Source organism: Stegodyphus dumicola, chromosome 3, assembly GCF_044657685.1.
Source record: "Stegodyphus dumicola isolate Sdum_Otavi_A_Nest chromosome 3, ASM4465768v1".
NCBI classification, from domain to species: domain Eukaryota; kingdom Metazoa; phylum Arthropoda; class Arachnida; order Araneae; family Eresidae; genus Stegodyphus; species Stegodyphus dumicola.
Genome location: NC_140770.1, coordinates 9,933,308 through 9,959,418, shown reverse-complemented (window position 1 = coordinate 9,959,418; position 26,111 = coordinate 9,933,308). Strand labels below are relative to the sequence as shown.

The following is a 26,111-nucleotide window of genomic DNA, read 5'->3' as shown; positions in this document are numbered from 1 at the left end:
ACATAGTAAATAATCAGACAAATGTCCTCAGCAGTGGCCGAGTGATTAAGACCTATGAATACTGGTAGTTCGACCTTGTCTGGGTTCAAACCCAGGAGAACGGGCTGGCTGCATGGTTTGTTTTTGTGGATTTCCTCATGTGTAACGTGAATACAAGCCAGTTTCCTTTAAAAAGTTTCTCCACAAAAGCACCTCTCCGCTAAGCAGATAGCCCTCCTGTCTTTGTCATATTCATATAATCTAACCTAGTATGCAATAATATGGAAACTTAGGAGATGCCCGTTCCCCCTAGAGCAGAAGATCGAATGGTGGCGAGGACTGGAGGGTTAGAAGCATTCATTTCGAATGCTTCTAACCCTCGATTCGAATTTGGATTAGGATTGAATCCGAAAGTAAGCTGAACAGAAAGGCGATTCATCTAGGAGGGGTCGATTTTTTAATTATGTAGCTTTGGTACATATTTTTCCTTTATAACCAAAAAAAAAAAAAAAAAAAGACACGTAAAGAATTTAATATAAAATGAAGCTTAGGTTTTTACCTCAAACTCTATCTATTTCTCTATTTATTAAATTAAAATCTGTTACAGAAACACTTACAGAATGATGGGTGAGGGCGGCAGTTTTAGCTTTTGCCATACATCAGAAAAATCAAAGATCCGGCACTGCCATAAACATGTTATATTTATTAATTGAAGCAAAATATACTATTTCTTTTATGTTCATAGCCTTACAATATGTAAAACAGAGACCACAAATGTGTTAATATATTAGCTGAAGCAAAATTATACTGTTCATTTTCTTATAGCTGCCAACCTGAAAATAAGAAATACAGACACCATAAATGTGTTAATATAATTATTAGTTTAAGCAAAATTATTCTGTCTATTTTTATTATAAGCTGCAAATCTTAAAATATGAAAAACTGGGACCACTAAAGAGTCAATACATTTATTACTTGAAGAAAATTATAGTGTTTTTCTTATTATCACGGCTGAGAAACTTTAAATATGAAAAACTGGAAGCTTGTGGAATGTTTTCTATTATGCAGTGTATCACTTCAAAATAAGTCTGAGTGACTTAAATTTGTTTTATTAATGTATGATTTAGATTATTTAACTATTTATAATATGATTGTGATGTTAAATATATTAATAGATAATTTAATGTTTTTTAATAATTTCATTTATAATTTTCTTGCATTTTTTTAAACAAGAAAATCCCGAGAAGAGACCAGAAGTTTTAATTTATCAAAGGGCGTTTAAATACATTGAGATAAAATTAATTATTAGCGTACATACTATATTGTGCATAAATTCAGTAATCTCTCCTATACTGATGTAAAACATTAAATATAAATATTAATTGATTAAGCATTAATTAGATCTTCCTAAAATATTCTACAAATGTCTAAATATTTAGACAATAAGAATTTGTAGAACATTTGCACAAATGTTGAATTAAGCCAGTAAAAATTTTTAGAACTAAGATAATTTGGATCAAGTAAAATGTAGTATAAAGGAAAATCATGATGGTTGGAAGGATGAAATTTCTATAATTTAAATTTCATTTATTGATGAAAAACACTTTTGGCTAAAAATTAAAAACCAGGAGATTAGTGACCTAACAAGAAACTTGGTGGCCATGTATACATTATTATTTTCATTTCCCATTTTTGATATTTTGAGTACATTTATCAACTTTACTTCATTATTTGTTTTTGTGTTAATTAGATAAAATACTTGATTATGTATTTTATCTGACTCTTTTTTTGACACAAGATATTGTCGATGTTTTGAAAAAACACAATTTTAAAATATAATAAACACAATCTCAATAAAAAATGCCTCACCGTTGCTAGACTTTAAATCTCGGTGGATTAATGATACAGGTGCTTCATAATGAAGATAATTCATTCCTCTAGCTATCTGTATAGCCCAGTTCACAAGAACATCAGGAGGAATTTTTCTACCACTCAGTACGCGATTCAATGGTCCACCACGAGCGTATTCCATCACTAAGCATAAATTAGGTTCTTCCAAACACACGCCTTTCAAAGTTACAATATTTGGATGATTCAGCAACCAAAACAATTTTGCTTCTTGCCTCACATTTTCAGTTGTTACACTTATGTCTTCATCTGGATCTTGCCTAGCAGCTTTCACAGCGACTTCCTCCCCTCTCCAAAATCCTCTGTACACTTTACCAAAGCCTCCCACACCAATCACTTCTTCCAACTCCAACTCAGAAAATGGGATTTCAAAAGGTCTACTATTATTTCCTACTTGTTCTAAGCGATTTATATCTTGTTGAGTCACGAAATTGCTAGGGAAAATCCCAACTTTATCACCAATTTTACCCGTCCACCAGCCTTCATCACCAGATATCTTGGAATCTTTAGACAACACTTCCACTTGCTCTCCTCTACGTAATGATAATTCGTCGTCTCCCACAGCTTCATAATCGTAAACAGCTGTCCAAAATTGGATTTTGTCTTCACGGCCATTATCGCCTCCTGCAATCCCTTGATTAGGTTCCATGGACAGGGTAAATACGCAAAGCGATAGCTATATAAAGCTGCTAGGACCCGAACCCCTCATGTTTATCCACATTTAAATGAGAGGTAAAGCTCACATGTTCCATGAGAGCTTGCGGCTGAGCCATGGAATGAACACACAGACTACCGACAGGAGTACTCATTTACATAGGCTTCATATAAAATCATACACTAAAGCACCCAAAAAGAATGGTTAACGGTTCGGTGCTCGTAATAACTTATTGCAGCACTCATCACCGCATCTCAGCTGAATTCTCTCTTTAGAGAGAGACATATCAGCGATTATAAGTTCATCGTAAACAAATTTTCTTCGCCATGATACATCTCTGTTAGATGTGATCATTGTCTATAGAGATCCTCCAAACGCAATTATTCACTATTTCTTTTAGTTCCACCCATTGCCACATGCATTATTAAATCAAGTCACGCTTATTATTGAATTTTTCCTTGAAAAATTTCCTATTTAACTTACGTTATCATATATATTTCAAATTTAAATACATCAAATGTATTTCATATATACGAGAACTATCATGCATACAGCTATATCTGGAAGGTACTGAAAACTAAGAATATAACTTGAGAAGAAAAAAATTCAGATAACAATTTACGACCTATTATTATTTTTTAATTATAATTTAAAAAAATATATTTGCTTAAAAAATTGGGAAACTATTATATCAGCAGTGATATTATATCAGCCATCCAGTCCTCATGTTAATATATTTCAGATGAAATGGCAACATTTCCCAGTCACCTTTTATACTGTTTATATTCTAAAACGATTAGTTAGTGTTTTAATTGTATGTGATGAGTTAAAAAGGTCTACAACTTAGGGACAGGTTGTTTTTCTGTAGTAATATTTCTTTGTAATAGTAATAACTTAGTGGTGCAGTTTATGGTATAAACAATTGGGTGGTAAGGTGAAGATATGAACACAACGTTTTTAAATTTGCTTCCATACAGACTGCAATTGCGAAATGTGATATCTAGACAGTGTGGTGCATATTACAGCACTGTGAAGAATAAAGATGTATTCGTAAGTATTTAAATGTGATCGCTTGTGCACATTTTGAATTTTAGTTCCAAATGAATTGGAAACAATGCATTTGTGTACATATTTGTGTAGTGTATTTTGTACGTATTAGAAACGTATGCAACTGCCACTGTTACTGTACTTTCTTTGTTTTCTGTATTTTTACTTATATTGGTGTAAATTTATTCATTGATATACGTATTGGCTGAAATTTATGCTCGTAATAAGTTTGTTAGATCAGGATAACATATTCTCTCCAAAACAGGTATCTCATGCTCATGTTTTGTATATAGTTTTGGTACAGGTCAAATGGGAGAAGCCAGAAAATAAAACTTGTAAATGATACCAAAATTTTTATAAGATTCCACAAACCTTCCACCTTGTTTATGTGGTCTCTAGTGAATTGGGTCTTTGGTTGATCTTTACATTATGGTAACTTAGCGTTTTTTTGGCGAAAATTTGGCGACCAACTCTCCTACAGCAACCCTCTATTTTTTTTCCCCGCCGCCATTTTGTCTTCACGAAGTAAAGACATGTTTCTTTTCTTTTTATCTACTGAACACTTCTTCCAACAATCTACTAGCCGAATTACACTTATGCTAGAAATTTTATCAAACAAAACTGCTTAATCATGACAAATATTCACTGCAAAATTGGGAAAAAGTGCACAATACCATACTCCTTACGCGTTTTTCAAAATAACACATACACATAAACCATGTACACGGCGACTTATTTTTACTTAAAAAAACATCCCAGAATTGCACAAAAATGGCATTGCGTACACTCTTCACTATATCCATGTACACTGCTTTTTTCTCATAAATTAGAAAAATTTCACGAAAATACATGACAATTTTCTCAATCTTTAAACCCGGTAAAAAGAACATATATGAAATTACCTGATCGCAAAAAAAGTATTTACCCTTTACAAATATGAACATTTCCACATATAAAATAAATAAAATATCCAAAACCTTTTACCTCTAAATCATCTTATTACATTATACACGTCACCAACGAATTCATACCGCAAGCATTACAAATACTTAATATCAAATATTTAAATTATTTTCATGCACGTTTATTTCAACTTAAACGTATACCAAATTCCTACAAACATAAAATTCACAAAATAACTATCATTTCATTAAAATATAATTAAATTCAAAAACACTACTTAAAATATAAATGAGCACATACATTAAATTAATAAAAATTACCTTACAATCCTAATTACTTTAAACTAAATCATTGCTAATAACAATTTTCCCAATAATACAAAATTCCTTTCCACCTTACATTTAGAACAATGCATAAAAATAATATCCTCAAATAATTAAAAATACTAACTTACCTAATCTTCTTCAGAATCTTGATTACGTGTCCGATAAACTTTTCTTGAGTTACGGCCATGGGATCCAAAAATTCACGAACACTGTTTCACACAACACAGAATAAACCAAATACAAAATTTCTAGATTTGTTCCAGATTTCCCCCCTTTTCCGATTCAAGAACCGTAATTCGTCCATTAATATCACATGACATATCCCATGATCTCTCATTTCCCTCACACAAAATAATGCGTAATCGGAACTGAGTACTGCTCACATTATTACCAAAGTCCAGGTAGTAACCTTTATCGCCTCCAAAATGTCGCCAAACTACCTGTTACCGTATTGTAAAGATCAACCGGGTCTTTTTATGTCAAACTGTGATTTACAGTGATTTGTGTGAGGTTATTGAAATTGCCTTATGATTTATTCACCCTTTTTCAACGCCATCAAATACCCATTGCCTTTTTTTTTTTTTTTTTCATTTTATCAGTTTGTACCACTTTGTACAGTAGTGCTTGTTTAATCCCATTTTCAAAACTAGGAAAGAATCGAATTTGACCCTCGCCGTATAGATCTGCATATTTATTGTCTGCTTTTGGATAAGTTCTAGAGGATTTGATTAATGATAGGTTGTGAAAAACAATGATTTATTGAATGAAAACCAGTAGATTCACATCTGGAAAGGATGCTGTGCAAGCAGTTGCGAACTTATAAAGAGCCACCCATTTAAAAAAAAAAATTCTGCAGTAAAAATATATTTATGGGTACCCCTTGGTGATTTTTCGCGGTGCATGGATACTGAGTTTGTGCAATTCAGTTGAAGAAACTAAACATTGCGCACTACCTTGACTTTGACCATGTACACATCGAACTGTATTCACTTAAAAAGTCAAAGGAGCAGCCAACAAAAAAAATATATAATCTCAATAAACTGCATTTTAAATCAAATAATGAAATAACATAAAAAAGGAAATTCATCTTTGCATTACGCAAAGGAAATATCCACTTACCTTATTTACAAATTAACACGTCTTCAGTCAAACAAAATTCCTTAGCAGCATCCAAAAACTTCCTAAAATTATCTGAACTAGAATTGGGTAGAGTAGACTTTAAGGTACCCCTTGTATTATGGCAAAGTTGTTGTTTGATTTATCGCCAAGTTGTTGTTTCATTTATGGTAGACTGAGTAGTTGAATGTTATGGAAACCCTATTGTGACGTAATCGGCTGCACGATTCTGGGAAATTTTGAATCATGGGATGTTTTGTAAGCGTTTTTGTGGTGTGTGTTAAAACCGTTTAGATGGATTTGAATGGGTTTGTAGGAAGAAAGGCTCAGATGGTCGCTATGTGAAGCGTTCGATCAGAAAGAGTACCTGGTTTGAAAAACGTCATTTGAGTATGATTGATATTTTGATTTTTTTACGTGGCTCTGGGTGTACGAAGCGAATTCGAAAATCATGGTAAGTGAATATTTGCTTTTGGTAGTGCTTAAATGTATAACATGTTTTTCTTTTTTTATGTTATTTTATTGTTTGGTTTAAAATATATTTTATTGAGATTATGTATTTTTTGTGTGCCTATATTGTAGACTTTGGTGCTCCTTTGACTTTTTAAGTGAAAATATATAGATGTGTACATGGACAAAGTAAAGGGAGTGCACAATGCAAGTTTGTGCAATTCTGAGATTTTATTTAAGTGAAAATAGGTCGACGTGTACATGGATAAAGTTAAAAGAGTGCGCAATGCCATATTTGTGCAATTCGGGGATTTTTTTTTTTTAAATGAAAATAGGTCAACGTGTACATGGATAAAGTCAAAGGAGTGCGCAATGCCAGTGCAATTTGGGGGTGTTTTTTCAAGTGAAAGTAAGTCAATGTGTACATGGATACCGAGTTTGTGCAATTGTTTGTCTTGTTATTTTGGCTTTGTTTAGCCAAAAATCGCCTCTTCGCAAGTTAAAATACTGAGTCAAAGCATTGCACAAAATCGGTATCCATGTACTGCCAAAAATCGCCAAGGGGTACCCTAAACTATACTTTTACCCTAGAATCTGGATAGTGGCCTCACCACATAAATTCAGAAAATAAGAGTAAAAAATATCCTCCGTTCGACCATACACATTTCTAATGTTCGACTATATGCATTTCCTTCCTATAAACAGGACACCTAATAATGGCTACTAAGTAAACCTTCATTTACACACCAGTCAAGTAATGCTGTTTCTCCCTTTCTTTCTAAATCATACAGAAACTTCAAATTTATCTTACCACATACGTCCGCTTTACCATCTAAACCACAAAACAAGCAATATACTTCCTAACCAACATACACATAACCACAACCCCTTATGAATTTATTGCAATGATTATATCATAATAGGATTTCCATAACATTCAACTATGCAGGCTACCATAAATGAAACAACAATTTGGTTATAAATGAAACAACTTGGGGATAAATGAAACCGCAACTTCACGATAATACAAGTGGTACCCTAAAGTCAACCCTAACCACTTCAAGAAGCTGGTTACTGTCACTTCACTGTGAATCATAAGTACAGTTTCGTAAACCCAACAATGGGTATTCACATCTAAAACGTGAGTGTAGTATAATAAAAACAGTATAATAAAAAAACAACAGGACATGGCTTGACATCACCTCAAATAATATCTTTCAGAATTCACGAATTTGACGAATTTTTTAAAACAGTTTCGGAATTATGGTTTTGTCATAACAATTATTAAAAACATTTTTAGGAAAGAACATGTGAGTATTATTGTTATTATTATATATTATCTTTTATATTTACATTCAGTCTTCACAAGGTTGGCGAAATTGGAGCTGGGATCTTGCCATAATCCTAAGGTTTAAGGTTGCCAAATAAGAATAATTGCCACTTTTAATAAGGAAGTACCAATATTTTTATCTTCCACATGCTGGTGTATTGCTGTTTGGCAAAGTTAGGGTTAAAGTTTTCTTTCAAATTTATTCTGTTATTAATTAACAAATTATGCAGTTAAAAGCAATAAACAACAGGCTTACTTAAGTTGTTAATTACTAGCTGGACCTGTGAAAGTACATTTAGCTGGATGCATTAAAATTGGTATATATATATATATATATGTTACCGCTAAAGTGCAGAAATCAGTTATTCTGCAGATTAATTAGAGTAATCCATTAAAGTGCGGAAAATTGTTTCATTTCTGAGATTACCTATACAATTTGCACATTACCTTCTAGGACTTGTTAAAGAGAAAATAAGATCTTTGCTGGAACAACAGTAATGTTTCTGTGTGGTTAAATTAACATATAATTATTTATTTATTTTTCGATATCTAAAAATCAAGTTAATACAATCAACAAATTAGTTGATAGAACCAATCATCAATCATTAATCAATTAAAAAAACATAATACAAAGAATAAATTGGTTTAAAATATTATTACAATTAAAGAAATTAACATGATGTTTATTTATTTTTCGATATCTAAATATCATACATACATTTTCATTTACATACATCATCATACATTTTCGATTATCATAATACAATCAAGGAGGGAGAGGAAAAGGAAGTGAGAGAAGCAATGATACGGAAGAATGATGAAACAGTGATATGGAAGACGTTAATGTGCACATTAGGCAGATAAAGTGCAAAAAACTCTTGATTCTGCACTTCAACAGAGCAAATCAGTTAATCTGCAGATTAGTAGGTAATGTCCACATTAACGACTTTCGAGCTTTAGCGGTAACATATGTGTATGTTATAACTATTTTAAGGGGCTGGTCTAGGTAATGAGGGTGTGTTTTATGAATTTCTGTACAAAAACATTTCCTGTCCTCTACCTAATGAAGTTTTTCAAAAATATTATTGTATTTTTTCATATTTCATACTTTTCTAGACAGAAAAATATTTTAAAATTTACTGTTTCAATTTGCAGTAAATTATACATTATATTTTTATATCTGTGTAAGACCTGTCCTTGTGTATGACAGTGCGAACAACTTACAATTGGCCGAGGTAATACCAAATATGACATCCAGGGTTAACCCGTAACAGGGAAGTTCAAATATTGGGACATAATTGGGGACATGCAGTCACAGAGACCACGTCTCGTTATGATTTAAACAAAAAGTTCTAATCAAAATACTAAAATTTTATTTTACCCATACATTCTATAAACACTTACCTTCAAACAGGAAAAAAAAAAATATTTTACAAAGAAATCAATCAACACAAGGAACATTTCGGTGCTACTTTGGTAGACGGTTGCACGGATTTTGGCAATTTTTCTTTTGGCGAGTAATACGACTTATGGTAAACCCATTGCTGGATAAGTTATTTATGGTAACCGATACTTTGTTGACATTTTATTTAAAAAATAATGCGTGTTATTATACATAAATTCCGTGTTTTAAATATTATTTATGGCTTCTAAATATTAAAAATCAATTTAATTTTGCATTTTTATTTGAAATAAAAATTTTATTCTTTATCATATTTTATGAAATTTTATGCTGTGGATGATGTAATCAGTGATGTCACCTTACTTTAAAAGTAATTGGTTTTAATATCTATAAATTTAATCTAATGTTTTAAACATTATTTATGGCTGTTAAATATTAAAATACAATTTAATTTTGCATTTCTTTTTTAAAATGATTTTATTATGTATGATTATTTAAATAATTTTAATTCTAGGCGTGATGTAATCAGCTCTCTGATTGGTTATAGAATATTTGTGCATTAATGAGCTGTAATCAGCTCCCTGATAGGTTGCTGAAAATTTGTGTATTACCGCGCCATTTTAAAATTTAATTCATATCTTCGAATTCCTTCAAAAATGTCTCCTTCAAAGATGAATGATGTTTTTGATAAGTACCAAGAATTTTTGGTTTCAGAATCAAAAAATTGTCCTTTGAGACCTTATTTTCGCCAGCCTGGCTTTCCTAATCAAAGATTTATTTATAAATTCTTACAAGGGTCAGAGGAAATTTATTTTAAAGTTTTGGAGGAAACGTCGCTAATTGTTTCTTCAATGAAGTGCGAAAATGTAGATTACAGATGAAGACCGTTAGAAGAGCCTATTCTGAGACGGCCGTATATGATATTGTGGTCATGTTGGAAGAAATAACCGCTGTAATGGTAAGAAAATTATTAGACATTCCTCCTTTTTTACCAACAATAAACTAATTGCTGTCATTTTAGCTCTAGTGTACGAAGCGTTTTTATTTACTTATTTTAAAGTAATTAATTTAAGTAATATTTTAATTCTTTTAAATGTTGGTATGATGGTTTTTAATTCGATATTCAGTTTACGTAATATTTTAATCCAATTAAACGTTGGCGCAATGTTTTTATAGTGGTATTTTTATTCTATTTCTATGCTATATGAAAGTAATAATTTAACCTTTCTTTAGTATTTTATACTCGTAGTAAATGTATTTATTCTATATAATATATATATATATATATTGTATTCTATATAACGTATTTTAAAGTATTTAAATTTAATAATATTCTAATTCTTTTAAATGTTGGATGATGTTTTTTATTTCGATATTCAATTTCAGTAATATTTTAATCTAATTAAACGTTGGCACAATGTTTTTATAGCGGTGTTTTTATTCTCTTCTTTGCTATATGAAAGTAATAATAACCTTACTTTAGTATTTTATACTCATAGTAAATGTATTTATTTACACTTGCCTGCCATCTTAAAAAACGACATTTTCAATAAAAAAATGAATCCATTATTTCTAACTATATTTATATTTTTTAAGTTTCGAATACTTCACTATGCGTAAAAACAGCGTTTTTCAAGATGGCTGACGTTTGTAGAAATCGCGCCAACGTAAATAGCCAAAAATCCGTGCAACCATCTACCAAAGTAGCACCAACATCTCTTCCATCTAAAAAACAAAACAAACAATAAACTTTCTAACCAACACACATCCACATTACGAATTTACCACAATCATGCAACCTATTACGTCATAATAGGATTTCTATAACATTCAACTGCTCAGGCTACCATAAATGAAACAACAACTTTGCGATAATACAGGAGATACCCTTTTCTCTACTCTAACCAAATCTGCATATAGCATTGATATTAATGGACATTAGAAATGCTTTTAGTGCATTATGGTGGTCCAGTGTAAAGACAAGATTAAGACTTGGATATCCAGCAAATCTGTATAATAATATTTCTATTTCTTTAGAAAATTGAAAGATTATATATAATAGAAATGCAAAGGAAAGCTATAATAAAGGTTTTTATATGAAACTTAATAATAGAACAAAGAGCTTGATAAATGAAGATAATTATAGAAATAAAATTATGGCTGATCTTTAGAATATGGTAACTGGTAGTTTGGTGACATTTTGGAGGCGATAAAGGTTACTACCTGGGACTTTGGTAATAATGTGAGCAGTACTCAGTTTCGATTACGCATTATTTTGTGTGAGGGAAATGAGAGATCATGTGATATTAATGGACGAATTACGGTTCTTTAATCGAAAAGGGGGGAATTTGGAAAAATATCTGTGGCTGTATATTATTTTGTATTAAGCTTCATTGTGTGTTGTGTGAAGTAGGGTTGAATAATTTTGGGTTTGTATGGTGCTGTCTAAAGTGAATTCTAGATGTGATAAAGAGAATTTTGCTTTTTATTTAGCGGAGGAAGTGTGGAGGAAAAATTCGCAGAAAAAAATCGTTCAATAATTTTATTGAATCCATAATAAAAGTGTATCCACCATGTAAGCAAGATTCTGAACAAGATTAGGTAAGTTAGTATTTTTAATTATTTGAGGATATTATTTTTATGCATTGTTCTAAATGTAAGGTGGAAGTAAAGTAATTTGGTATTATTGGGAAAATTGTTATTAGCAATGATTTAGTTTAAAGTAATTAGGATTGTAAGCTAATTTTTATTAATTTAATGTATGTGCTTATTTATATTTTAAGTAGTGTTTTTGAATTTAATTATATTTTAATTAAATGATAGTTATTTTGTGAATTTTATGTTTGTAGGAATTTGGTATACGTTTTAGTTGAAGTAAACGTGCATGGAAATAATCTAAATATTTGACACTAAGTATTTGTAATGTTTGCGGTATGAATTCGTTGGTGACGTTTATAATATAATAGATAATTTAGAGGTAAAAGTTTTTGGATATTTTATTTATTTTATACGTGGAAATGTTCATATTTGGAAAGGGTATATACTTTTTCGTTATTAGGTAATTTCATATATGTTCTTTTTAACGGGTTAATGATTCAGAAAATTGTCATGCATTTTCGTGAAATTTTTCTAATTTATGAGAAAAAAGGAGTGTACATGGATATGGTGAAGAGTGTGCGCAATGCCATTTTTGTGCAATTCTGGGATTTTTTTTTTAAGTAAAAATAAGTCGACGTGTACATGGTTTAGTGCTATTTTAATTAAATGATAGTTATTTTGTGAATTTTATGTTTGTAGGAATTTGGTATACGTTTTCATTAAAGTAAACGTGCATGGAAATAATTTAAATATTTGACACTAAGTATTTGTAATGCTTGCGGTATGAATTCGTTGGTGATGTTTATAATATAATAGATGATTTAGAGGTAAAAGTTTTTGGATATTTTATTTATTTTATATGTGGAAATGTTCATATTTGTAAAGGGTAAATACTTTTTCGCGATCAGGTAATTTCATATATGTTCTTTTTACCGGGTTTAAAGATTCAGAAAATTGTCATGTATTTTGGTGAAATTTTTCTAATTTATGAGAAAAAAGCAGTGTACATGGATATGGTGAAGAGTGTGCGCAATGCCATTTTTGTGGAATTCTGGGATTTTTTTTAAGTAAAAATAAGTCGATGTGTACATGGTTTATGTGTAAGTGTTATTTTGAAAAACGCGTAAGGAGTATGGTATTGTGCACTATTTCCCAATTTTGCAGTGAATATTTGTCATGATTAAGCAGTTTTGTTAGATAAAATTTCTAGCATAAGTGTAATTCAGCTAGTAGATTGTTGGAAGAAGTGTTCAGTAGATAAAAAGAAAAGAAACATGTCTTTACTTCGTGAAGACAAAATGGCGGCGGGGAAAAAAAAATAGAGGGTTGCTGTAGGAGAGTTGGTCGCCAAATTTTCGCCAAAAAATCACCAAGTTACCATAATCTAAAGATCAACCGAAATTATAATTAAGGAGCTGTATAAAAGAGGAATAGAACAAATTATTTTGTATAGTGCTCCCGTGTGGTGGAACAAGGCAGGAATAAAAAGCTTCTGCAGATTCAAAGAATGGCTTTGCTATCAATCACTGTCTATTACAAGAGGGTGTCAACTTAAGTATACAAGTCTTGGCAAGAGTCATTCCTATATGTTTAACGGCAGATTTAGAAGCTGACTTATTATGAACAATTTGTGTTGCGTGAAAAGATATATTTTTTGAAGTTTAAAGTCATATGGGTATTGATGTAAAAGAAAATAAATATTGTCATCTTGCAAAAATAGAAATATTTAAATGAAATAAAAGTAATCCACTGGGATGGGACTTAGAAATGTTTACGGGTGGCTCATTGATTGGTGGGAGAACAGGAGCAGATTTTATTGCTTATAAAGATAAGGTCATTAGATTAACCCTCTGAGTGGATTGACCGGCTTTATCTGATCGTGAAATTTTTTGTCACTTGGTATAGACACTTTAATAATGCAAATGCAGACTGAAGTAAGATTCTAAATATAGTGGAACCTCGAGATACGAGTTGAATTGGTTTCAGCATTGAGCACGTATAGCGAATTTCTTGTATCTAGAAACAAACTTCCACATTGACAATAATGGAAATTCAGTTAATCCATTCTGCACCCCAAAAAATATCAATTGATTTTTATATCAATTTTCCTAATAAATAACACTGGCAAATAATGTAACTGTAGTTTACCTTTACGAGTCCTGACTGGTGATAAGAGTCTTCCTCTGATTCGGGAAGGCTCTCTCTTCTTGGGAATTTTACCCCACTGGAAGCAGGTTCTGGGTTAGAATCACTTAACTTTATTTTAGTTGCAGGCAAACTTGCCTGATAACACTTGTTTCTGTCTCCTTTTTAAGATGCCTCTAAATTGAGACACACCATTGTCATTGCAAAAGTTCATGGAACTCCCACATACTGCTTTATTAAGGTGATTTTCTTCAAAGAATGTTTTCTCTTCTCACTTTGCCAACACATTTTAATCATACTGGAAGAGAGGCCCTCATCTCCTGTCCAGAATAGTACAGATCATTGATGTCGAATGGTCGTAAGCCTTTGCCAATTACGTCACTCTTACAGCATGCTTATGATTTTTCTTAACCCTTTCAGTCCTAATGGGCACATACATCCCACAGATTAGATTTCATGGCCTATTGAGTAAAGCCCACTTTTAAATGGGTTTTTATATTTACAGTGTTTTTAAGCAGGGGGTTGGAGTCTGATGAATTAGATTTTAATCTGGGCAGATTTTGGGGTAAAAGGAGTCAGAGCTGAAGTCACTAAAAACAGGTCGACTCCGACTCCAGTTTTTGTTGGACAGTTTGAATTTGAAATGAAATTAAAATGAATTGAAAAAAAAAATTAATGACAAGCTGAATTATTATTTTTATTTACAGACTGTATACATTAATAAATAGTTATTTTCTATTTTATTGACATATTAATAAATAAATATAAGGATGGCTGTGATATTTGCCATTAGCAATTAAACTGATTCATTTAGTTACAAATCTCACTGGTAAATTTAGGTAAGCAGCAAGAACTCCTAAAATTGATGCCATTCTTAGGAAGCAATCAGGAAAAGGAGCAATTATTGATCAAGCTACGTGATAAGGAAGTACATATTTGATGATAAAGAGTTTCTAGAATTAAGAACGTTTTTAGAAGAAGTAGATAATCCTAATGTTTCACTAACAGAAAGACTGGAATGAGCTTGCAGAATTGGAAACTCTTCTTTCTACACTGTATATAGCCACAAAAAAGCTACAATCTGAAGAATTGACAGGAGGTGAGAATGGAAGAATGGGATGTTTGTTCTTTCTGAAATGGAGGGTTTATTGCAGAAGGAAACATTTCTTCAATAAAGAAAAGAGAAACTAGTTTGCTAGACAATGAGATCTTGCTGGGTTCAATATATGGAGATTAGAAAAAACAAATTTTCCTGGATGACGAACAAATTAAAAAGGCAAAGACAGTCATTTATAAACTTTAAGAATGAAATTATTCTCAGAACAATTTGAGAATTCGAATCAGGACAGTCAAACTGCAGACATTGCAATTGAATCTCTGTCATCTTCTTCTAGTGATGAATTAGAGTTTAAGAAATATTTTTGGGTAATATTAAAAAGGCTAAAGCAAAGCGAATGAAAATAAGGAACCAAGAGCCTTTAGATATAAAAATGAAAAAATACAAACAAGATTTCTACATAGCCTTTGAAGAAATAGAGAAATATGATTGTGTTTGCAAGACACCTCTTTTAGAACTTATAAAAATCTATCCTGAAAAGTTAAAAGAAGTAGCCCTAACAGAAACAGCTCTTCCTCCTACTCAACTTAGTGTGGAAAGACTGTTCTCAGCTCTGAAGCTTATCAAATCAGATCTATGGGCCTCCAACAAAGATCTTGCTGAAGCTATACTGTTTCTTAGAAATAACTAATGCCAGTTTTTCTATTTCATAATAAATGCTAATTAATATAAATAATTTGGTATGCCAAACATTTTTTTTTTTTTTTTTTTCTGTAGCATCTATTACTTCTTTTATATTAAAAAAATAAGCTGTAACCCATGCATATATGTTTACATATATATAAAATAATAGTAGTAGGTAGAAACATTGCAGCAATCTTGCTAAAAAGTTACCAGTAGCTCCACGAAATATTTCAACGCTGTATTACTAAAATATAAGCTAAGAAGAAATTTTTGTCTGGAAAAACTGAAAACGCGCGAAAAAAACTGCCAAAATTAATGTTAGAAGACATACTAATGCACGAAAAAATTAATCTGACCGTTGTGAAATGTGAAAAGTTAACACACACAAAAATAGATTGACGGGAAAAATATATATATATATAAGAAAAGTTGATACATATAATAAAATATATGGACTGAAAAAATGCCAATACATAAAATGCAAAAATTAAAATGAAAACATAAATTGCAACGATACAAAAATACTATAATTACATAGTGGAAAATGGTAAATTAACCCACTCGTACCCTCAATTGGCTTTTCAAGGGAAAAAAAACTGAGTGTCGAACTAGGTTAAATACCATTACGTGTTTCGCCGAAACAGACCATTGAAGCTCTTGTTGAATGCGAAAATTTTTTTTATAAAAAACATGAATATTCCCGAATAAATCTTTTTTGGAGCTGCACTGCTCTGTTCCTTTTTCCCGACGCGTCCGCTGAAAAACACATTAAGGTGTTAAAAATAATTGCAACTCCGAGCAATGTAAAATTAAAATCAAAATAAAATAAATAGCGGTCTGCTATTAGTCAAAAAATTACAACAACGTACGGGCTTTTCCTGTATAGCTTAAAGAAGATAGAACTTTTATAAAGAGAATGGTGCTGTAAACAAATAAAAATGCAATTAAATTTGCAAGAAAACAAACGTCGTAGGGTCTTATTAGGACCAAAAAAACACAGACAATAAAAACGAAAAAACTGACCTGAGTGTATATTGGAGTCATTAAAATTCCAGGAGTCGATCATTTTCTCTTCTGACTCCACAGCCCTGTTTTTAAGGAATTGGTGAAGAAATATATGACTAAAGAAACCTGGCAACACTTTTTTAAATTGCATATGGTGAACTTGTGTTTTTAAGCACGCCGATTACTTGACTTTCGATTGTCTATTTATCTATTTTTTTTTACAATTAATATTCTTATTGTTCATATTAAGTAGTAATTTAACTTTTTTAATGTCAGATTTAAGAAATTTTGAAACACGTAGATCAAAGAACGCTGAGTGATCTGACGATGGAATTCCCTAAGTCGAGCCGGGAAACTCGCCACGCATACCAACAGCCTGGCTTATTACTCGAGTCAGTGCTCGTATTTAGAGATAAATTTTTTGCTCGTACTTTCCTTGTATCTCAAATTTCTTGTATATATATATATCTTGTGATCATACATACGTATGATTTCTTCCTTACTTTGTTGCTGATGAATATGATATAGCTTTATATCGATAAGCAATTAACTTATCAATTTTATACTAGTGGGATCTTAATTATTTTGATCATTGCTGATGAATATTCGACTATCGACCCTTTGATCATCATTGACATCTGGGGATCATTGCTGATCATATTTGGAACACCTACTCTAGAACATTTATTAGTACTTTCTGATCTAAAATTTTTCACAAGACTAATACTGCAAAGGTAAAAGCCATTTTCAAAGTTGCAGTACACTAAAGATTTCATAAAAGATCCATCAATTAATAAAATTTAAAAAGTAAGATGAACGTGATCATGAAAAAAAAAATAGGTACTTATGTATGTATGTATGTTTCAGAATACACCAAACTATGGCAAACACGTGCACAACAGTTTTATAGGCAACCATACACACGACACTTCTTCAGCGTTAACAAACAGTGTCACCATTTTTTACACTGTTTTTCTCTCCTTGTACTGATAATAACTGATTAACTAATAACAGCATTTAAAAGTGAGGAAAAATATCCTTCAAAATATTAATGGAATTTAACTAACTTAATGTAACTAGAAATATATAGGCACTAAGTTTGTTTATGAATTGTTCATAATATCTTTTAATTCAAAAGTTTGCTGATGAACGTGATCATAACATTTGTGGAAATTATTTGACCAATGCTGTACCTCTAATCTAAATATTAAGGGTAGTATTTTAAATTTCACATTGCAAGAGAACTTGCTAATGTGAAATTTAAAATTGAGTAAAAAAAGCAACCTTAGTTTGATATAGATGTTTTCAGGAAATTATTTTCAAAGAATAAACTTCTTTCTGCTCCTAAAGAAGAGGGACCTGTATGTGTTTCTCAGAATCAAGAGTTAATGACAATTGACATCAAAATTGATAGAGTTATTGAAAATTTGCATTGTTTTTTCCCTAATTTAAATCATTGACCGAAATCAAAAAAGATGTTTGTTGACTTAATCCCTTATTTGGCGATATTTCTCTGTAATTCTTGGTTACTTTCATTTGATGACTGCATCAGTTTAAAAATATTATTTATATGTAAATCTTATTCTTTTCTGTTAACGGGAGTGATCATATAATTCAAATTTTTGATCACAATAAGGAATGTATTTTCTATATAAAAAAATCAGGACTTTGGCCGTTCATTAACAATATCCAAAGGTTAGAATTGACTTGAAGGTACCCCTTGTATTATCACGAAGTTGTTGTTTCATTTATCGCCAAGTTGTTGTTTCATTTATGGTAACCTGAGTAGTTGAATGTTATGGAAACCCTATTGTGACGTAATCGTTTGCATTATTCTGGGAAATTTTGAATCATGGGATGTTTTATAAGGGCTTCTGTGGTGCGTGTGGTTAGGAAGTACATTGCTTATTTCATTGTTTAGACGGTAGAATGGCTGAATGTAGTAAGATTAATTTAAAGTTTCGGTACAATTTGGAATGAAAGAGGAAAAGTGCATTAATTGACTAGTGTGTATAAAAAGCTTTACGTAATAGCCATTTTCCGGATAGTTCGGAACGATGTAGGATATTTTTGTGAATTAATGTGGTGACATCGATATACGGATTCTAGTTCAGATAATTTTAAGAAGTTTTTGGATGCTGTTAAGGAATTTTGTGTGCTACAGACTGAAGACGAAGGAATTTCTAAATATATGTTTATTTTATTGTTTGGTTTAAAATGTATTTTTTTGTTGTCTCTAGAATTGTGCGCTCCTTTGACTTTTTAAATGAAAATAGGTCGATGTGTACAGGGATAAAGTCAAGGGAGGCAAAAATTGACGCTACGTAAGCCAAAGTAACAAGTCAAAGAATTGCACAAACTTGCTATCCATTTACCACCAAAAATTGCTGAGGGGTACCATAAAATATACTTTTACCTTTCCAAATGATAGCATTAACCACAATCACAATAACCCTCTGAGCATTATGGTTTTCGCCCTGAAATTTCAAAATTCCCCAAAATGCCATGAATAAGCAGTATTTTCTTGGTCGTAATTCAAAATCACCCTTTGTACATGGATTTCTCTTCTTCTGATATGCATCCATCAGATTTATCAGAACCTGGCAGAAATTTTCATATGCAACAAATGAGAAAGCCATCGTTCGATATGGAAATTTACATCCTTAACCCTTGGAGGATTAAGCATCATCTACTGTAAAAATAAACATCAGAAAATTACATACATGTGGTATCATGCACAATCTCCGCATTGTACATTGACCATTATCGTGAGCTATGGAAGCAAAGTTTCCAGAATAAAATCTTATCTAACAATCAAATTTTCAAATTTAGCATGAACCTTTACTTCACTTTAACCCCGACTCTGCTGTTCTTCGCATGTATACAATATTTTTTTTTCCCTTAAAAACTGTCCGAAAATTGGTATCCGCATCACCATGACACGAATCACTAAACAATATGCAGTGTCGCCGAAATAGGCAACACAGAATTTTATAAAGATGTGTTTTTTGCCCCCTTCTCCTGTCAATACACTAAATGCATGCGGTTTTGGAATTTGAGGCTTATTTCTTAGTTTCTGCTTTTGATTAGTATCTTTTTTTTTTTTTTTTTTTTTTTGTGTGTGTGTGTTTGTTTCGTAATAAATTGTAATGCAGCTATGGAGTTTACTTGTTAATGAAAAAGAAAGTGGTGTATGTTTTCAGAAATATGGCATTTTACCTAGAAGTACATAGTGTAGGAATGTGCATCCCACAAAATCTATATTTATAAATGATCAAATTATCCAAGTTATCTTGGCGAATTCATTTGAAGAAGATATCTGGAAGAAAAGCAAAAAGACTGTTTTTAACAAATTTTTAAGCAGATGGCTAATGCTATCTGCTGGCTGTTAAAATGTAAATACAATCTAGATTGATTTTTCATTATTATTCTTAAAGTAATAAAATAATGCATTTGGCTAGTTTTATTTATCTTTCGTAATACATTATTATAGAAATTTTGCAGCTTGAACTGTTCTTATGTGATTGTGATAATAGTTTTCTCCTATGCAATTCTGATTTTTTTTTAAAAATTTAAATCAAGTTGATGTGTACATGGAGAAAGCTTAAACAGTTCACTGTTCACACAGACAGAGGACCGAGAAAACAATGTTTAAGTGTTTTATTATATGTGCTTACTACGTTTTTAATTTAATTAATTTGATATTTTATGATATTTTGAGTGTTTTGTTATCGATGTTAGCTTTATGTAATTGGCGACTTTGCAAGACAGTTAAGTGGATAATGTAATACAGTACAAAGTCTTTAATCCGGATTAGGGGTTTTGCCGGATTATAGATCATCAATTTAAATCTGGTAAGATGGCATGCAGAAATTATAAAATTAAAAATATGAAAACGTAATTTATGAAATAAAGAGCGATTATGATCTAAAGGGTATCAAAATTTACAAAAAAAAAAAAAAAAAAGAGCTTAATATTTATTTGTTTACTTTATTAAACATTTCTTTTAATGTAAGTTTTTTTATGTTGCTTCATTTTATGTGCTAATACTTTCTCTTTAATTCTATAAAAAGACATAATTTATTGTTCAGTTACAAAGTTCCACTGTTCAAGTCCTGTAATTGCTGTGCCGAGAATACCGACTAACTTGTCAATTGAATTTTTTTCATTTTCACTAACCTCTCTGTCACTTTCTTCATGCCTTTATCCATTTTTTGCAGTAGTTCCACTTTTTGTTTGATGGACATCGAAACATGCTTTCGCTTTGTAGATCCTTTGGCAGCTTCAGAATCGGAAACTCTTTTTGTCATAATTGAAAGTTCAAGCTTGCTTTCTATAAAACTGCTCTAACAGTTTGTAAAAAATAATAAGCCAAATCGAATTAAAAGATTAAGGAACAATGCTATCTGCACCATTAACTGAAATAGATAATTAGATTATTTTAGCCTAGCTTATACCGTCCATTACAAATAAAATGCACATGCGTAGACATATTATGTGCATGCGTAAATGCATGTGCGCACGCGTAAAGGTATTATGCACATGTGTAAACGCTATGCATGCGCAGAAAGTTTGTAGCTTTGAGGTCCGGATTAAAAACTTTGTACTGTAGTAATTGTTTCCTGCCCATCTGTACTATGTCTGGGTTGCTACATAATTATTTTAGCAGCATACTGCAGTACCTCTTGAATTCTTTCTCATGAGTTTTCAGTGGGAATGTGGATAAATAAAGTATCTCTTTATTATTCCTGAATTCGTATGGGAAAGATCACCTTGCATCATTGGTATCCCTTATATTTTTTTAACATCCACAGACAGTTTTGTTTTATGTTGACAGTTTGTGGTAGTAATTTTAGTACTTTTCTGTTACTAGGACACACCTTATCACCAAATACAATCGATGTAAAATCTAACCAGATGGTTGCAATACTAGTAATAAGTAAAGCTTCATAAAAAATGAACTTGTAATAGCAGTAATTTATCATGTAATATAATATGTATAGTGTTCAGTATGCTCTGTAATGTATATGTTCAATTTTTAGGGGTGTGGAGCATAAAAAAGGTTGGAAACCTCCCGAGTTAACACTTCTTTAAAACTTATGGTTGTATAAATAATCTTTTTTATCATGATAAAAGAATTGAGAAATTTAGGCACATCATAATTTTCTCATTTCATGTCTCTCCAGGTTAAATTTTATCAAATGGAAAAAATACCTGAAGATATATGGGATGATAAAAAGGACCCCAAATATACAGGTTATGAAGAAGTAAAAAATTGTTGGCATCATGTTGAAAGACTATTTCCAAAATTAAGAATTCCAGATCCTCCCAAGAAGGTTTCAAGTATGGGGTGGAAAGCACCTGCAGGTATGTATGTGCTTCTAAATCAATATTGCTTGCAATTTCTTTTCTTGCTCTGAAAGAAAGTAAAATTTTGGAATGCACTGAATTCTAGCATCTTTCTCAGTACTTACATGTTGGTTCTACCTCCTTGGCACACTTTGGTGGTTTTTTTTTTTTTTTTTTTTTTTTTTTTTTTTTTAACAGATGAAAAGGTAACTTATTACTATCTTACTTATTACTTAAGTATTACAAACTTATGCTGTATCTTCACGAATTTTTTTCAAAGTATTCCTAAACCATCTATATTTATCACAAGTCTGAAAATACCATCAATATGTAAAAGAAAACACTTTAAAAAGGTACTTGCATGTTATTGCAACAAACTTAGTAAAAGTCGCCAGATTTTCAAAATGTGCCAAATTCTGCCATTCATGTGCATCCACATTCGTTAGTCAACCATGCTCATAACAATCCTTCCTTCAAGCAATACCGTTATTTTTGCTTGCACTCTTTTTTAGTATTCAACATTCTAATAGTTTTTATAGATGGATCATGATATTTTTTTTTTCCCTTTCAACTCTATTTTAAAATATTACTTATGGAATTTGCCAGCAATTGAAAAATTTGTGGTAAAAATTCGACAGGAATGCAATATTTCCTGACAAAATCGTTACAAAAAAAGGGGTGAACAATGATTAGATGAGTTGGATGGATAGCCGATGCACAATGGTGAAGTTGTGCACTTCTGTGGTTCTTTTACAAAGAAAAGCAGGTTGCTGTGTATACAGGGAGAAGTACACATTAAAAAATTTTTAAATGAATTCAAAAAAAAAATTGTTTTAATTTTTACTGTATCACATAATCCTTATGCAATAATTAAAATTTGTATTTTAAATTGTTTCTTTCTTTTGATATATTGATAATGTTTGCCTATTTTAAAAGGAATTCACAAAATTTTTTTTAAAATTTTTAATGTAGTCCTTATGTAATAATTAAAATTTATGATTTATTATAAAAGTAAAACACTCTTTTTTTAGGCACAATTATTTTCTTATTTTTTAGTGCTGGTCACCAAGTACACAAAGATTTGTTTTCGCGTTCAAAACATCAGAGAATTGCAGAAACTCGACGTTGCACATTGGTTGTCTACCAAATGCATCACAGCATTGTTACCTTTAGCGATTTTGCCGCAAAACACCGTATTCCTGCTGAACTTTTACTGCAATTTCTTCAGTTCGCCCACTTATTTGGCGCGTTATGTTTCGCGCTTTTTACAAGAGTAAAAAGAATTGGATTTTTTCAATTTCCTTTGACTGTTTAAGTTAAAATACACTGATGTGTACATGGACAAAGGGAGTGTGCAATGGCGAATTTGTGCAATTCTCTGATGTTTTTCTAAGTAAAAATAAGTTGATGTGTACATGGATACCGAGCTTGTGCAGTTCTTAAAAACGTGCCAACCCGTGGGTGATTCTGCACTTCCCCGAAAATTGAACAAGAGATATTTTAAAATCGAGTTGAATGCAAAAGATATCATGATTTGTCTGTAAAAACGATTAAAAATTGGAACGCAACATAAAGAATGCATGGAAAGATGGCAACGTTACTTAACTAAAGGATTGTTAAGAACATCATTGCCTGAAGAATATTCGGTAAAAATATATTTATGGGTGCTCCTTGACAAAAATTGGCAAATTTTAGTGATACATGGATACCAAGTTTGTGCAATTCTTTGTCTTATTATTTTGTCTTTGTGTAGCGGCGATTTTTGTGCCAAAAATAGCTGCTACACAAAGACAAAGAATTGCACAAACTCGGTATCCATGTACACATCAACCTACTTTTCACTTAAAAAAAAATGGAGAATTGCACAAACTAGGCATTGCATACTCCCTTGACTTTTTCCATGTATACATCGAACTATATTCACTTAAAAAGTCAAAGCAGCAGCCAACAAAAAATATATAATCTCAATAAACTACATTTTAAATCAAACAGTGAAATAACATAAAAAATGAAATTCCTCTCTGCACTACACAAAGGAAATATTCACTTACCTTATTTACGAATTAATGTGTCATCTCTCTAACTAAATTCTGTAACAGCATCCAAAAACTTCCTAAAATTATCTTAATTAAAATCTGTATACTGGCGTTGTCACATTAATTCACAAAATAAGACTTGAAAATATTCTCTGTAGTTACGTTATTGTCTGTTTGTTCGACCATATGTATTTCCTTCCTACAAACAGGACACTTAATAATGGCTACTAAGTGAACCTTCATTTACACACCAGTCAATTAATGCTCTTTTCCCCTTTCTTTCCAAATCGTACCAAAACTTCAAATTGATCTTACCACATTCAGCTCATTTTACTGTCTAAACCACAAAGCAAGCTATGTACTTCTTAACCAACACACACCACAAGCCCTTACAAATCCTTTCCTATAATTCAAAATTTACTGCAATCATGCAACTGATTACATCATAGTAGGGTTTCCATAACATTCAACTATTCTGGTTATCATAAATGAAACAACAACTTCACGATAATATAAGGGGCACCTTTCAATCTACTCCAACCGAATATTCATGTGCATTGCTGCCAGAGTTTGGCACATTATGAAAATTAAACAGATTCTGCTATGGTGGTTCTGATAATATGCAAGTATTCCACTCTCATATCAGTTCTTCAGGCAAACATGCATGCGACATTTTTTCATTTTTGACAACAAACATCACCATTTTAATTTGCATTCTTTTTGTTTTATTCTAAGTATCAGCAGTTTATAGACAAATTAGTATACTTTTTGCATTCAACTCAATTTTAAAATATCACTTGTGGAATTTGCTAGCAATGGAAGAAACAGCAATAAACTTTCTGCAGGAATGCATCATTTTGACATAAAATCACTAAAACAATGCTCTTGAGCCACTTCTAAAAGTGATCATGGAATTTTCACAGAACTGAAAAAACAAAAACCTGCTTCTAAATACATTTGTTTTTTTGGGAAGGTATAACTAGCTAGCTAAAGCATAGAATATGTATACAAGTAATAAATCTTTTTTTACAATGAAAAGTCATCATTCTTTTTCTTCCGTAAAATTTGCCAAACTGTGTCAAAGTGATTCTCTTAATATGTAAGTTCTGGAATACTGAACTTTACTGTTGGTAACATCACTTTAAAAAGGCATTGTTGCCATATAAAAAGAAAAGTCATTTTGAATATTTGATATATATGAATTATTCCATCGACTGTTAAAGTGTCTACTACCACCGAACCATGAAAGCTGGTGGAGGTCGTGCCAAAGTTGTATCAATCATAATTGCATAATTCTGAAGGAACTGATGTCTCTTTATTTAATAGATAATTGGTACTCGATCCACTTCGTAAAACGGTTTTCGTCAATTTCTCATATTTTGTTAGGCTTTCCGATTTTACCTTATTTCCAGGATAAGGAGCTTAAAATGCTATGAGTACAAACTTCCTGCAGATAATTGCTCCAATCTATTACTGTTTTGTCAGTTTGAAAAAGAAAATCCTTTAACACCTTAGCATAATTTTCAAGAAAACGGGAAGAAAGTGCCAATTTTTTTATCCAAAATTGTTTACAAATAAGTGCATGAATAATGTATATATTCATCTTTAATTTTTGGTCTTTTGGGGGTGTTTCGAACACTACAGCCCAGAAATATCATGATCACGATAAGGAGAGGGCAAAACCTCACGCCATATTTTTGACAGGAGTGAGAAGGAAGAGGTTAATATCACTATTATAAGTCATTAGGACAAATGGAAAATTCATAAAAAGAATTGGAAGCTAATAGCAGAAATTCTGATTTCATATTGGAAATCAGCCCCATAAATATCTTACATTAGAAAAGTCAAATGTATGTGCCATGAGTGCAACATTGTTTTAGCCAAAACGTGTGTAGTGATGGTGTTTTTTTTTTTTTTTTTTTTTTTTTTACTATTAATTTTGTTGGTTGGTTTGTTTTGTTAACTTTACTGCTTTTTGAATTGATCCACCTTCATTTAATCTTTATTTAATATTAATTATTTAATTTAATGTAATTTTTATTTAATCTTATCACCAAGTCTCTAAATATAAGTTGGATTTATTCTCTTGTCGTCTATTCTTCCATTCTCATTGCATTCGTT

The 26,111-nt window shown here is 31.3% G+C and overlaps 2 protein-coding genes across 4 annotated transcripts in view; one reads left to right on the top strand and one right to left on the bottom strand.

Moving 5' to 3' along the window:
• LOC118187243 (mitogen-activated protein kinase kinase kinase 11-like) overlaps positions 1–2,923 on the bottom strand; it is a 63,392-nt gene extending 60,469 nt beyond the window's left edge. For 2 of the 3 annotated variants that reach the window (XM_035357427.2, XM_035357428.2), the window contains exon 1: positions 1,849–2,922. In XM_035357427.2, the coding sequence (XP_035213318.1) occupies positions 1,849–2,536 (688 nt within the window). In that variant the 5' untranslated portion in view covers positions 2,537–2,922. Of the gene's footprint in view, positions 1–1,848 lie in introns of all 3 variants that reach the window. The other variant, XM_035357429.2, reaches the window with a different exon arrangement.
• A 371-nt stretch (positions 2,924–3,294) lies between these two features.
• The window catches only part of mRpL49 (mitochondrial ribosomal protein L49), a 36,519-nt gene continuing 13,702 nt past the window's right edge, over positions 3,295–26,111 (top strand). Inside the window, exons 1-2 of the mRNA XM_035357424.2 lie at positions 3,295–3,592; positions 21,792–21,972. Coding sequence (XP_035213315.1) covers positions 3,485–3,592; positions 21,792–21,972 — 289 coding nt within the window. The 5' untranslated portion in view covers positions 3,295–3,484. The remainder of the gene's footprint in view (positions 3,593–21,791; positions 21,973–26,111) is intronic.